Raw genomic sequence first — 13,924 nt, 5'->3', positions numbered from 1 at the left:
AACGACCATAAAAAGACATTTAAAATGATATATTACATGAATACAATAATACAAACATGTCTTTAGATAATCAACTTTGGTGAGCTTGATATGAAGATAGTTATGAGAGCGTCTCCTTAGTGTGTGAGGTGTGTCAAACATGTTTGTTCAAGTATAAAACAGACAGCGCTGCAGGTTGGGTCTCACTTACTGCTGTGTGTATTTTTAGCTTCCTCCTGAAGCACATCGAACAAGGAATCACCAAGGAAACGTACTTCTTCTCCCACAGTGTAACTGTAACGTGTGCAGTAAATACAGGAGCGACGTATCCCTCACCTTGAGAGAGCCTGCCCCCCTGTGGTGTAATGAGGAAGCACAGCCAAGCTTTACCACCACGTACATAGTGAAATAAAGCAGTTTTTCTTCTTTTATGCACTGTTTAAATATCTATTTTTTAATCCATCCCGTTTCCAACTCTTAAATTGCTATTTGATAAAATACTATATTATTTCTGCAGTAAAAATGTATAGAAATTTATTTTTATTTATTAAATATTTAAATAAAGACACACATGTAGCGGCCGCAGCATGCGCGTGTTTATCATGGACATATGATTACTGATGCTCATTGTGCAGCTTTACTTTCTGTAGAAATTCATTATTAACTGTAATGCTACAAGAGTTTTGTAATTTCCGCAACAATTTTGTTCCGACCAATCAGCGTGAGAGGTTCAGCAGAGAAGGAAACAGTGAGGTGTCACTCTGCTGCTGTTTTCACGGACAGAACCTCTCTCCTGGAGCACAAACAACATGCTTCAAAGTCCCATTTTAAGTTCACTCGCGCTACTTTACACACAGATGATAGTTCGTATCGACGCACGTTAGTACTATACTCTACGCAGAGCGTACGTTAAACAGTTAAAACGTACTTTTGTAGTCCAGGAGTTCGTGAAGGACAACAGCGTGAGGCGTCTCCGCTGGTAGCTCTTTGTTATGCTCGTTGGTGTCTTTCGGTGTGATTTGGCGAACAATTAGTTCCCTGCTGTGTCTGTCGCTGCTTTCTCTGACGATGTTTGCTAAGAAGGTGAGCAACATTTGTCTTTCGGGGCTGAGAAATGTCTCCGCACGAGGACGGGTGTTGTCTGTGGCTGCCAGGTGAAGTATTTCATATCAATAAATCACTTTTTAGGTTTCAATAGTGACTCAAATAGACAAATGCATGTACGTATCATAGTCGAACGCACTCTTGGTTAATCTGTAATCGATTTTTAATCGACCTGCAGGAACGTCATCTGTAGAAGTATGTAGGTCAAAGCGACCTTTGACACACTTCTTACACACGTAGCCTTATAAGTAGATGCAGCTTTAATGTATACATTCATATTATATTATTTATAACCAGCATAATGTCAGGGTTGTGACTGTTAATTGGACAAAACAAGACATTACAAATTATATATGATTTTATAATTAGCTTTTTTAATCATGTTCTGTGTTTTTGTTTTTTTTTGTACATTTCATGACTAATAGAGAAAATAGTGATCCGTAGTTTCATCTCTACTCTGGTGCTAATTGTAGCATCTTCCCACAATCCCCTGCTGCTTTACCAAAGTGAATTTAGTTTGGTATGATTGGTTGAATTTCTCTATTTCTTCCCAGGCTCTACAGTCAGGCCCAGGATCTTGGGCAGCCTGGCCCCCCGACCCGCCCTGAGACCTCCAGCGCCACGACGCTGATGGACATTGGGACTCGCCGGATCTTCAACGAGGACCACGACATCTTCAGACAAAGCGTGCGGCGTTTCTATCAAGAGGAAGTGATTCCGCACCACAAGGAGTAGGCAGGAGAGCGTCACTGCAACGTCAATCCCAGATGTATTAAAACTACTTCAGCATAGTCTTTCCACACCTCGCCACAGTTCCCTTTTTTCCCCCTCGATCCAGGTGGGAGAAGGCCGGTCAGGTGAGCAGGGAGGTGTGGGAGAAGGCTGGAGAGCAAGGCATGCTGGGAGTGATGATACCAGCGGAGCACGGTGGCATCGGAGCAGACCTGTTCTCTGTGGCCGTCACGTGGGAGGAGCAGTGAGTTGTACTAAAATATAAAAAAAAATCCTTCATATCTGAAATGTAATGGGTTTTTTTAACTTTCTCTCCTGCAGAATGTACTCCAACTGCACAGGCCCGGGCTTCTCCCTGCACTCCGACATCGTCATGCCCTACATCTCCAACTACGGTAGCAAGGAGCAGGTCGGACGCTTCATCCCCGAGATGACTGCTGGGAAATGCATCAGCGCCATCGCCATGACGGAGCCAGGAGCCGGCAGGTCGGGGATTCAAGCCAAAGTCGCAAACGTCGGCGTGGAAAGCGCCGATGTCGCGAAGCTTTGCTGACTCTGCATCTTTTGTCTTTTCAGTGATCTTCAAGGTGTGAGGACGTACGCCAAGCGGGACGGCAGCGACTGGATCCTAAACGGCAACAAGGTATCGAGTCACAAAAGAAGAAAAATAAACTCATTTGACCGCATCTCAGCACCACCCCGAGCTCTGCTGCGTCTCACCCCTCACAGGTGTTCATCACTAACGGGTGGATGGCCGACCTGGTGGTGGTCGTGGCCGTGACGGACCGCGAGGCGAAGTCGGCCGCGCACGGCATCAGTCTGTTCCTGGTGGAGGACGGCGTGAAGGGCTTCCAGAAGGGGCGCAAGCTGGAGAAGATCGGTCTGAAGGCCCAGGTACCCGGAGCTCGGCGGCTTCCGTCATTCTTCCATCATTCTTCCGTCATTCTTCCATCATTCTTCCGTCATTCTTCCATCATTCTTCCACCTCTCAAAGCTAAATGTCGCCTCACTGTCTTTTCTACTCCGTCTTTCGCAGGACACGGCCGAACTGTTCTTTGAGGATGTGCGGCTCCCAGCTGACGCCCTCCTGGGGGGGGCCAACAAGGGCTTCTACTACCTGATGAACGAACTGCCTCAGGTGAAAAGAACTCAGGGGACAGACGTTGAACTCGAGCTGTTTTGCATTCCCAAAGTTTTTAAAACTGGGAGATTTTGAGTGGGGGGGGGGGGGGGGGGGTCCAGTTTTAGTTAAGATGTTGGGTTCGTTCGTTTGATCGTGAATCCCCTTCTCGTTTCGTGGCGAAGGAGCGTCTGGTGATTGCTGGCATGGCCATAGCGAGCTGCGAGTTCATGTTTGAGGAAACCAGGAACTATGTGATGCAGAGGAAGGCTTTCGGCAAGACCATCGCACATCTTCAGGTCTGTCTAACGATCGATCGTGCGCTCGCTTTAGAATCTCTTTGTTTCTTTTCTGAGAACGAATCTCACTGCGTCTCATTCGACTCCCTCAGACCGTGCAACACAAGCTGGCCGAGCTGAAGACTGAGATCTGTGTGGGCCGAGCCTTCGTGGACAACTGCCTCCAGCTCCACGCTGAGAAACGCCTGGACACGGCCACGGCTTCCATGGCCAAGTTCTGGTGAGGATGTGTTTTTGCGTTGACCAGGTCATGTCGATGCCGTTTGCTAATGTCCTTTTTTCGGCTTCTCTCCAGGGCTTCTGACCTCCAGAACAAGGTGGCCACTCAGTGCCTGCAGCTACATGGAGGCTGGGGCTACATGTGGGAATACCCCATCGCCAGGTAAGTGTCACGTGACCCGATCGCCCACATTGCTCGTGTTCCAGTCCATCCACAGGTTGCTGAAGTCTGTCTCTTGCAGGGCGTTTGTTGATTCCCGTATTCAGCCCATCTATGGAGGCACCAATGAGATCATGAAAGAGCTCATCGGCCGCTCCATCGTTAGCCGGAAGTAATAAACCTGATGGTTTCAGTACAGTGCTGGACGTGGGCTGGTGCTCTTTTTATTTATTTTTAACCTCAAGCACTGTTTAAGTGTGATGGAAGAGTTTTTAATCATGCTTGAACTGAGACTATACAACTTCTATAAGAAGAAAGAACACTGGCTTCACTCCTACAAATTAAAAGTTATATTTGATGACTTAGAGGTTGACAAATAAAAATTATATTTCACAATTTTTTGCTAAACTCATGATCATTGTTTCTTAGTTGTTAGTATATATTGCATTAAACTAATGGATTCAAAATAAAAAGTATTTTTGTAAATGATCAGTTGCTTGTGTCCAATATGTCGTTACAGAATAGATTATTTGTATTTATTAATTAAATATTTAAATAAAGACACATGTAGCGGCTGCAGCATGCGCGTGTTTATCATGGACAAAGATGGGCAAAAATACATCAAAATGTATTTTGATACAAAATACCCCTCAAATAAATGTATTAAAATAAAATACAAAATACTGGTGCCAGAAAATGTAACAAAATACAATACATGTATTTTGTATTTAAAATATAGGAAATACTTTTTGTTTCTGGTGAACCCCACAAAAAGGAAGAACAGTCACAGAATGTCAGTGTAACTAATCAAAGCTATTAAAAGACAACAACTTGATTGATTTTATTTATATATATTTTATTAATGGGACTTAACAGCCCATTTGGCTTTGTATCAACAAAAAAATATTCATCACATATGAATAGCATCACACATTAGGCCTATGTATACTTTAAAAGTAAAATATAGAATTAAAACCAGTTGTACAGGTAAAGAGCCTAAATAAATTACTGTACTGAGACATGTTGTCCACCTGGCCAACTGTAGAATGTATGAAATAATAAAACTAAGAATACTTTCACAATATGCCTTTTAAATAAAATAAATTGGATATTTAATGTTTTTTAGTTTTTTGTTTTTTTAACGAATGGACATCTACTGTCATAGCCTGGCTAACTGTGAACTATATTATCTGCCAGTAAGTGATATTATGACATTTACATTGAGAAGATACAGCATCACGAGTAATACAGTGAGATTAGATGGTCAGACGTCTCTTGATAAGGTTATCATGAACATACAAGCTCCCAATCTCCCTCTTCCTACAGCTAGCTACTCCACTGATAAGCTAACTTGCTAAACACTGGCTATGCACTAGCCTAGACAGCATGCTAGCGTCATTAGCATGTTAGCGTCTCCTGTGCGTTGTCGTCTTCCCACCAGTAGGTGGCAGCAAATGCACGGACAGATACGGCAGACTGTTGAATGCGACCTCGAGCATCTCTCCTCGTTTTCTAGATACAATGACTGTACATTGTATCACCATGTGTTTGCGTCCTCTCTGGGGGGACAGAAGTGCAGCTCCTGCTCACTGGTGCATCTTCCTCCCATCGTCTCTCCTTCCTCTCTCTTCCCACTCTCCCCTTTGGCATCACATCCACGTTACCCCCCCTCTCCTCCTTTTCCATGTTTCCTTGGCAACAGCCACACCCCTGTGCCTCCAGCTCTGCGCTTGTCTCCACTGCGGACAGCACTTCCCTCCTCTCAGCAAAGCAGCCCACAAAATAAAACCCTCTCTAACAATGACTCGACATTTCACTCACTTTGCACCGTGCTGGCTGTTCAGTCCGGCTTCATACCGGTGTGCGTCTGTGGCCAACTCTGTGCGTGTGCATTATGTCCCATATTTTCACTTCCAAAATATGTTGCACATGTTTGTTTTTTTAAAATATAATATAAAGGAGGGGATTTTCCCGTTCGTGCATGTTGCCGCTTGCACAATCCCGTTGCGCCTACACTGCTGCATTTACGGTAGCTTACCGTGCGGTGGGAGGGACCAGAGGGCCCCATACCGCTCTCATTGTCACTCCGTGCTCAGTGCCGCTCAGCAGCCCGAACCTCCAGGTAAGAGCCGAACCTCTTTGTTTATCCTCTACCGGCTAACAAGGCTTTGTGTTTAATAGGCTCCGGCTGTTTTTTAATGCAACACCGGCAGCTGTAAAAACAAAACCAGAAAAAAGTTTGCAAAGAGAAGCCCTAGTGGTCATTAACGTTGGCTCTGCCGTCCGCTAATCCTCAGCTGTTGTGTGCGCGCGCGTCACGGTCAGATGTACAGTTATGTATGAATTCAGACGTGTGAAAGGATGCGATGTAACTTAACGTCGCTTTCCAGTGCACGTGAAGAAATGTGTTCAATTGTGTTTTATTTGCGGGTTTTTCTATTTATTTAGTTTGTTTGTTTTGTCGCTCTCTTGCTGCGTCCTGGTGCGCCTCTAGCCGCTGCAGCAGCAGCAGCAGCCTGCGCCTTTTGTTCTGGTCCACGCCTGTATGGTGCTGAAACCGCGCCGCCCCCCCCCCCCCCCCCCCCCCCCCCCCCTTTCCTCCTAGTTACTCACTGCAGTACAGGAGAGCGCAGACAGGCATTTGATTTAACGTGTAGATGTGCATATCATTGTATCCGTGCAGCCATCTCTTTGGCTCACGCCTTGCCCGCGGCCACGGCCTGTGGATGAGGGAGTAGCCCCGCTTGTCTGCCACAGCCAGTCGCCCCTTTGCGGTCATTGCCAGCTTGCATCAGCAAAAGCAGCATGACTTGCATTGGATGTACAGAATGCACATAACGCATGCATTGTAATATCGTTCCGTGTTATTTATTTGAGTTAAGTTACATTAATTGCATTCATTCTGTTATGACAGCAGAGAGGCACTCTCACCGGTCCCTGATTCCTCCTGTGTGCATGTGTGCAGGCCGTAATGGACCCCGATGGGCTGTAATGTCTTTTATATCAAATTCAGCCAAAGATAGTGATCTAGAAATGTCCAGACCTCCATTACGCATGGATCTGTTCCAAACCGGCCTCAAGCTGAAGGAGAAGCAGGGGGCCGTAGATTCCCCACGTCTGGGTGTGAGAGCATTCCTTTGATGAAAGGGAATTAACGCTCGCATGAGACGGCACTCCGGTTTTTGTGCTTGCACATTCCTATTGTGGTCTCGTAAGACCTCCAGGTACATGGACAATACGTAATGATGTTGGACACAATGGTTATTGGTTCGTTGCAGTGTTGGTAGATTCCTCCTGAGAGCAGGTAGGTTTGAGGTCCAGTAACTTGACACGCTGTCAGATGGAAGCGTGATGCACCCTGTTTGCTTGTTTAATGTGATTTCATTTGAGTTTTCCCAAAAGCGTTTCCTGTGAGAGTGACGAGGTGTATGAACATTCCCTTTTTCAGTGTGACGCTTGTATTGATTATTGATTTAAGGCAAACCTTGGAAGTTTGTGAGTGTCAATTGACATCTCATACAATGCAAGGAATGGGCAGAAAGATAGACACACACACACACACACACACACACACACACTTATAATTCAGTCAGTCAAGGCATGAACTGGGAACATTAACTCCTCGCCCATTTCAACGTAGCTTATGTTTCTTGGCTCGGGCCAAATGGAGGTCGCCAAAGTTCGTTACAGTCGAGATGTGTGTGTGTGTGTGTGTGTGTGTGTGTGTGTGTGTGTGTCAGGTTTCACCCACTTCCCCCAGTCAGGACAAACCTCTCTATCAGGCCAGATTGGGCTGAGTCTAATCACAGATAGAGTAATTGAAATGACCTTAATCACAAAAAACAACAGGTTGTGTTCGTGACTTATTTAAATCTCAGATATCTGTACTCCTTCTGTGTTCATGTGAATAGTGTGTGTGTGTGTGTGTGTGTGTGTGTGTGTGTGTGTGTGTGTGTGTGTGTGTGTGTGTGTGTGTGTGTGTGTGTGTGTGTGTGTGTGTGTGTGTGTGTTAGCCACTTTTTGCTTTTCCCACCACTAGGAAACCCTATCCGCCTCCCTGCACCACACAAGGAACGTTAAGTATATTTCCCAACGTCAATTCTGGTTAGATGAGCCGTCAAAATCCTGAAACCACAGAACCGCTCTGCGCCCCACTGAAATGGAGACGTGTCGTATTGGCTGCTGCGTCCTTCCTCCTGGGGAGGAATTGAATCGGAACAATGTTTGGAGTAAAGCTCAGGTTCTGGATTGAGGGCCTGATTCTGGTTTTAATGTGTGCCGTGATGGGTTTTCGGTGGCGGTTCTGGTGGAAGACGCCTGAAGTAGGTGAGCGCGGTGTCACAGGTGTTTGAGGACTCCCGATGTCCCCGGCTGCTCCTCCCGTCCCGGGCCTTCAGCACCACGGGTGTCTAATTGGAGCTGGCAGAACTGTGCTTTTAGCACACGATTAAGTCTTGACCGTGAGAGGAGACCTAATCTAATTCACATACGTCATAAGACACCAAACGGCCCACTGGCCTGCATGTGGAGCAGACCCACACACACCCACATGCACAATATGTCTCTTAAAGGGACATTGAGGCGACCCGTTATGCTGTAACAACAGAGGACAGACGGACATGTACTCGCCAGCAGAGAAAGCTGTTGGGTAGCAGCTAAAAATATCTTAGCAGAAACACAGCGCAGTCAATCTGCAGTCCAGATGTTGTTGAAACAGCTGTTAAAATGCAGATCTGCATGTCTTTATTGGGGTTCTTGAAGTTAATGTGGAGGACGCTGAGGTTTATTGAGTTGGATAAACCCCCGTTTATCTGGCGCTCGGATCCGTCCCGTGACCTCCTCGGCACACAGGACGGTCTCTCTAACCGCCCCGTGTAACCCTCTCCATCTACGGCTGACTGGCACCCAGTCTCCCAAACCGACCCTGACAGCCGGCGTCGCATCTCATTCCTCACGGGCGATGCCCCTCGACAGAGAGGACACTCATTCAGGGGCATTCCCAGCAAACTCTATAAACTCACATATTGGCATCCGTGATATTCTCCGCGCCGCTGTGTCCTAACCCTGTTAGCTAATCCGTGAGGTCAGCGCGATAGTGGCCCGGGTTCGCGTAGGAAAGAAGTTTATTTCTGAGAGACGCCTACCACACAGGTGGACTTGGCTGGAGTACAGCACATCCACGCCATGTTGATCCATGTGCCTCAAATCTCCCTCCTCTCCAATCCTTTTCTTTATTTAGATTTAGTTTGTGTGCACAAGTGCCCAAAAGCACATTCCAAGAAAGGAAAAAGAATGTGCTGGACGTTCACACGGCGCTGTTGCATGAAGTTTATTGCGTCTCGGCGGGGCTATGGCATCGAATAGTGCAGCTTTGACTTACTGTCTGCGGTTTCACGCCCCTTGATTGGGACACGAGAATGCAGGCAGCTGGGCTGTTGACATGTTCTGGATAATATTATGGCTGTGTCTGCCTCTATGTGCAGCCAGCTGGGCCCTGCATCTGTTTTAATGTTGACAGCGCACCGGGACTTGGCAGGATTTGGTTGGCCTTCCAGTTGAAGGTGCAAAGGAAGTGCCAATTTAATGTCTTTTATTGACGGACAACAAACAATGTGTTTTTGGCAGATTCTTAGGCTGTTAAAGATCTATTTGTCAAAAGACAGAACTATTTAAAAAGGTAATAGCAGCCTAAATGATGTACTAGAAGCAGCAGTACGCACAGCCGTGACATTCTGAGGCCTGTGTGGGTTTTTTTGGACCCTGGACGAAACCATTAATGAGCTCCAGCGTCTTCCTGCACGGGCCGGGGACCTCCACTTAGCCTAGCGTGGCGGCTAAGCTATGTAGCGCCGAGCCGTTTAATGATTTCCAGATGTTGAAGCTAAACGGCTAGATTGTGTTCTCCCCATCGTTTTGCAAACAGCAGACTGGCAGCGGTTGTAGGCCCGAAAACATGGGGCGCAGGGGAATCAAAGAGCCTCATTGTTGGCGGTCCGTGTATTGTTAGAACATACACACTCAGGTTTCTTTATGCTTTTTATGAACATGTTTCCTCTCCATTGCATCTCACTTGATCCATTTAGGAATTCAATGTCATGGAAATAAGTCTCCGAGGACTCGAGGCCTGGAACTTCCTAAATGGAACCAGAACACGTCTTTTACTGTGTCAGTGTGTCCATCACTGTTCCTGTGTGCGTCTGCTTGTCAGAGCCGTATTGTGGATGAATGGGAAACCCCCCCCCCCCGATTCGTGGGAGCTTCATACACAGCGGCTCTGTGGAGCCAGTGTGAAACGTAGAAACAGATGGACACCGATGGTACATCACGTTCCTGTAAGTCTGTTTTTCAACTGGACTGCAGGAACACAGCAGCTGAGTGTGTGTAGTGGACCTCCTGGCCCGCTTCCAGGAAGGGGTTTTTACTGTGACCGCCTCTGAAGAGGGACTTACCAGCAGACCTAACATCCTCTCCTCGATATGTAACAGGCAGAGGAAGATGAAGGGAGATGAAATCCACCAATAAACCTTGCAGAGTCCCACTTTTTCTTTTTCTTTCTTCACTCTGGACATGAATAATCAGTTAATTGCTCAATCAATGCAAAATAAATCAAACGCAGAGAAATAGAAACGCTCGCTGCACCCTCGCACTGCTCTGTGGTGGGCTTCTCGTTCACAAGTGTCTCCCTATCTGGACCGTCTGTGTTGTTTTCAAGTGTCAACTGTGCCTACTGCCCCCAATTTGGGGCCATCAAGGGCCCCCCTCACCACGGCAACCCCTGCCATGGAAACCAGCACCCTCAAAGGAATGAGCCTTTTGAGTACCAGTGTGTAGAGAGGCTCTGTGTGGCTCCGGCTCACTCCGTAGTAACAGGATACAGACAGGGGGCCTGGAAAACAGCATTCTCCATCCTGTTCCCTTGTTTTTCCCCTTTCCTTTCCTTTCCTTTCCTTTCCTTTCTACCTGTGACTCCCCTGATTGGGTCGCTACATTTTGGCCCTCCCACCGAGGGTCAGAGAGCGAACTGAACGCGTTGAATCTCTTCTACGTTCTCATTCCTCCCCCTGCAGCACCCAAGGGACCGATCGTATTGTGTCAGTGGCGCACATGCGCGACGGGGCCGTGAGTCCCCAGGGCGCTGTTCAGTGGAGGCAGGGTGGGAGACTTCACCGCCTCAGGTCACCTCATTAAATCAAAGAGCGTAAATCCTGGTAGAAAAGGGAGCCGTCGGCTTCACTCTGGAGCGTCAACAGATGCTTGTGAATGGCCTCTGGGGGAGGCGAGTCTCTCTTTTTAATGCCGACAATAGCCGGTGATAAACTGGGGATAAACTGAAGAACTCGAGCTCACAGGCCGAGATGTTCCTCTACAGATACGTACAGAACTGGCTTGCTATAGTTTAACCGTTTTACTCTCATGTAGCATTTTATAAAGCAGAAAAAGTGTAATTTTCTGGCAAAATTAGCTTACTGTAACGCATGGTCTTTATTATTATATTCATGCCATATATCCTGGCTTCTCATACGCTAACTGTTTCCCTTGATACCAGCATCTTCTGTGTAGCCTGTGAGTCCAAACATGACGGGCGTGAACCTATGTGTCCCGATGTTATCTCTGCTCCGGCCTGATTGCTGCCTCCTGCTCACTGTCTGTGCGTCAGGCGTGTTTCTGTGTTCTATTCGGGTTTTTCTTTGAAAGCCGTTTAAAAGCCACCAGCTTCTGCCAGTTCTTTTGTGTGCGTGCCGTGGGCCGCCAATTATTGATTTTTCCTCAGCTCACCTGTCCCCTGTTGGGAAGCAGGAGGACAAGGAGACCCCCCCCCCCCCCCCTCCCGTGGATCTGCATGTCCACACTCAGACGCTAATCCGCTGCCATCTGCTTTGGGGGGGGGGGGGGATGCTGCACGTGATGCATCCACGGTCGGGATGTAGGGAAGAAAATCCCTGAGCCTCCTTGTGCCACCTTCACACCCTAATCAAGGCACACTGCCCCCCCCCCCCCCCCCACCCTCACCCAGCAGGGGTCACCCATACAGAAGGCTGAACAAGACTCTGAAGAAGTTACCCCCTTTATTCAGGGGCAATGGACCTTAGAATAACAGACCTGTTCCTCTGCGTGACCCCGCTCGTCGATTGGTCAAAGAGGCTTCCGGGGCTGAGAAGTCAACCGCTGTTCAAAACCGCCTCCCCGTCTAGCTAGTCAAGCGAAGCAGACGTGATTCACACGACAGCGCCAACAATTGTAGGAGTTTCGCTCCCACTCTTTTGAGTGGGAAAGCCTCTCAGGCTTGTTCTTCTGGTTGCATGTCAACAATTCAATTAACTACAATACAAATCTGAGACAGATTTACATTAGCACTTTAAAAACAGTCTCTCCTGGAGTGCAATGTGCAGCAGAGTCCAAGAAAATGTAATAAGATAGATCGCCGACTTCAATAATGAAGAAAGTGTAATAAGTGTGGAATGAAAACACTGCTGCCCTGAAGATGGCCGTGAAATATGTCGCCTAAAGTTCACGCACCACTTTCCCATCGCAGATCAGATGGAAACTCAACAGAGAGCTGCTGCAAACAGGAAAGTAAAGCCTCCGCTCCCTTCCAGCCTTTATCTCCCACATTCTCATCACTTATTCGGCGCAGCTCCACGCGCTTTTCAAACAAGGAGACACGGAATGCGTTTTATCTGCAGCAGCTCGTACGTTCTCAAGCCCAGCTATTTCCTGCGCCGGGGCGGCGTTCCCCAACTACAGACCATGTGAACCGGTTGCGATCTAACCCACAAAGGGACGGAGCTTCAGATCCGAGACGCTTTAATCTGCATCCACATCTGAGTAATGAAAACACAAAGCTCCGTCTGGTCCGGCCTGCGCTGCATCACCCTGTCTACTGCGTCCGCATGTGGCTCTGCTTAGTGTGTGAACCCCGGCCTCCGTGTTTGCGACTGAAGCCAAAGCGACGCTCAGTCTGTTGCATTGCAGAGTCCTGGATGCTGATGGTGCTGAAATGTCTTCCTTCATGTAACTTGATTTACCGTCAGTTGATCACATCCCTTGCTCATCAAGATCGTTCCAAGAATGCAGAGGCACCAGATTCAAGATGTTTTTATCTGTTTATCTGCGATTGTTCATTGAGCTCTTTTATTTCCCCCTGCGTCGCCTCTCCGCCGACATCGCTCGTTGGGTCTTCCTCTTTCATTTAACTTTGTTTGCCCCCGATGGAGCCGTTGCCATAGTGACTCATCTCAGTGTCATGGAAACAAAGTACTCTCGCTGCAGCAATGACGGGCAACCCATCACACGGCGACACCAACTACGCAGGGCCCCACTGTTGAGTATCTATGCGAACGCTGAAGAAGAAATAAGCAGTTTCAGGCCTGAAGCGACACATTTGGCTTCAGACAGGGATCCGGACTAATACACCCGTGCTGGGCTTTCATTTTGTCTCACGGGACATCCTGACAGGCCGCCGAAATAATCAGAGAGACATATCCTGAGCTGCAGTCGGCCCCAAGCATGTAAATGTCCAGCGAGTTAATGAAGGATGACCTCACCCTCGAGTCCCTCAAGTGCGCAAAGTCATTATCGCTTCACCACTCCGAACCCCATGTCAGCACATTCTGCCCGGGATGCTGCTCTGCTCTTTAATAACTCCGGCTTCATTCTTCACTCCTTCCTCTTTTGTTAATGGAAACTGGCCAGAGATTCCCAGGCAACAAGACCCCCCTCCCCACACACACCACCCCTCACTCAGCCTCTCTCATCTGCCTTAAGAGCCTGCTCTTATTATTGCTCCCCCCCCCCCCCCCCCCCCCTTCTCACTCCAACCACAATATTGCTGTATCACTTACACTAACAGCCTGCACTTACAGCACCTAAGGGTGAAAGCGCTGCCGAGATGCTTCCTGTCGACGGAGGAAAAGACGCGGCGGGTTCGCACACTGTGTCTGCTATTCTAACGCAGTTTTAAAAGGCTGTTTGAGTTGATTGAATACTTCTGTATGTCTGCTACGTTATCACTCAGCTGTCAGCTGGAGCGGTCTCTTTGGCGCTTGATGCTTTTTATTCCTCGCCTGCTTCGCCGTGATTCCTTTTTAAAGGAGCGTCCCGGTGATTTTGAGAGTTTTGTATCCTGGACTTCAAAATGCACAGCTTTAGATGTGTGATGGTTTTTGCTCTGATTTGTTAGTACTTTAGTCAGTGCCTTCAGAGTGATGACTTCTAATATCAATAGCTGCTTGCAATGGTGGGGTGGAAAAAAACGTGGATTGCAAAAGGGTTAGCTCTGATTAAAAAGTAGTTAACGGTCTAAAACATGCA

The 13,924-nt window shown here is 47.6% G+C and overlaps 2 protein-coding genes across 2 annotated transcripts in view; both read left to right on the top strand.

Moving 5' to 3' along the window:
• Window positions 1-746: 746 nt before the first annotated feature.
• acadl (acyl-CoA dehydrogenase long chain) lies at window positions 747-4,102 on the top strand. Its single transcript, XM_068719778.1, has 11 exons — window positions 747-1,133; window positions 1,638-1,814; window positions 1,922-2,059; window positions 2,137-2,301; window positions 2,392-2,458; window positions 2,545-2,709; window positions 2,852-2,953; window positions 3,121-3,234; window positions 3,327-3,454; window positions 3,530-3,616; window positions 3,696-4,102. Exons 1-11 carry the CDS (start codon window positions 1,048-1,050, stop codon window positions 3,787-3,789), a joined length of 1,323 nt encoding a protein of 440 aa, XP_068575879.1. The 5' UTR covers window positions 747-1,047; the 3' UTR covers window positions 3,790-4,102.
• Window positions 4,103-5,717: 1,615 nt separating this feature from the next.
• The window catches only part of LOC137878843 (microtubule-associated protein 2-like), a 42,349-nt gene continuing 34,142 nt past the window's right edge, over window positions 5,718-13,924 (top strand). The window contains exon 1 of the mRNA XM_068719275.1: window positions 5,718-5,735. The gene's annotated coding sequence lies outside the window, so the exon portion shown is untranslated. The remainder of the gene's footprint in view (window positions 5,736-13,924) is intronic.

Source organism: Cebidichthys violaceus, unplaced genomic scaffold (assembly GCF_023349555.1).
Source record: "Cebidichthys violaceus isolate CVI_PGR_0920_01 unplaced genomic scaffold, fCebVio1.0.p SCAF_24, whole genome shotgun sequence".
In the NCBI taxonomy this organism is placed as follows: Eukaryota; Metazoa; Chordata; class Actinopteri; order Perciformes; family Stichaeidae; genus Cebidichthys; species Cebidichthys violaceus.
Note: the sequence above shows the minus strand (reverse complement) of the source record. Positions and strands in the feature narration are given on the sequence as shown.

Coding starts and splice junctions, on each gene's coding strand:
- acadl (XM_068719778.1), top strand. CDS start 1,048: ATGTTTGCTAAGAAGGTGAGCAACATTTGTCTTTCGGGGCTGAGAAAT. Junction 1,815..1,921: donor GTGATTCCGCACCACAAGGA/GTAGGCAGGAGA, acceptor CCCTCGATCCAG/GTGGGAGAAGGCCGGTCAGG. Junction 3,455..3,529: donor GCTTCCATGGCCAAGTTCTG/GTGAGGATGTGT, acceptor GCTTCTCTCCAG/GGCTTCTGACCTCCAGAACA.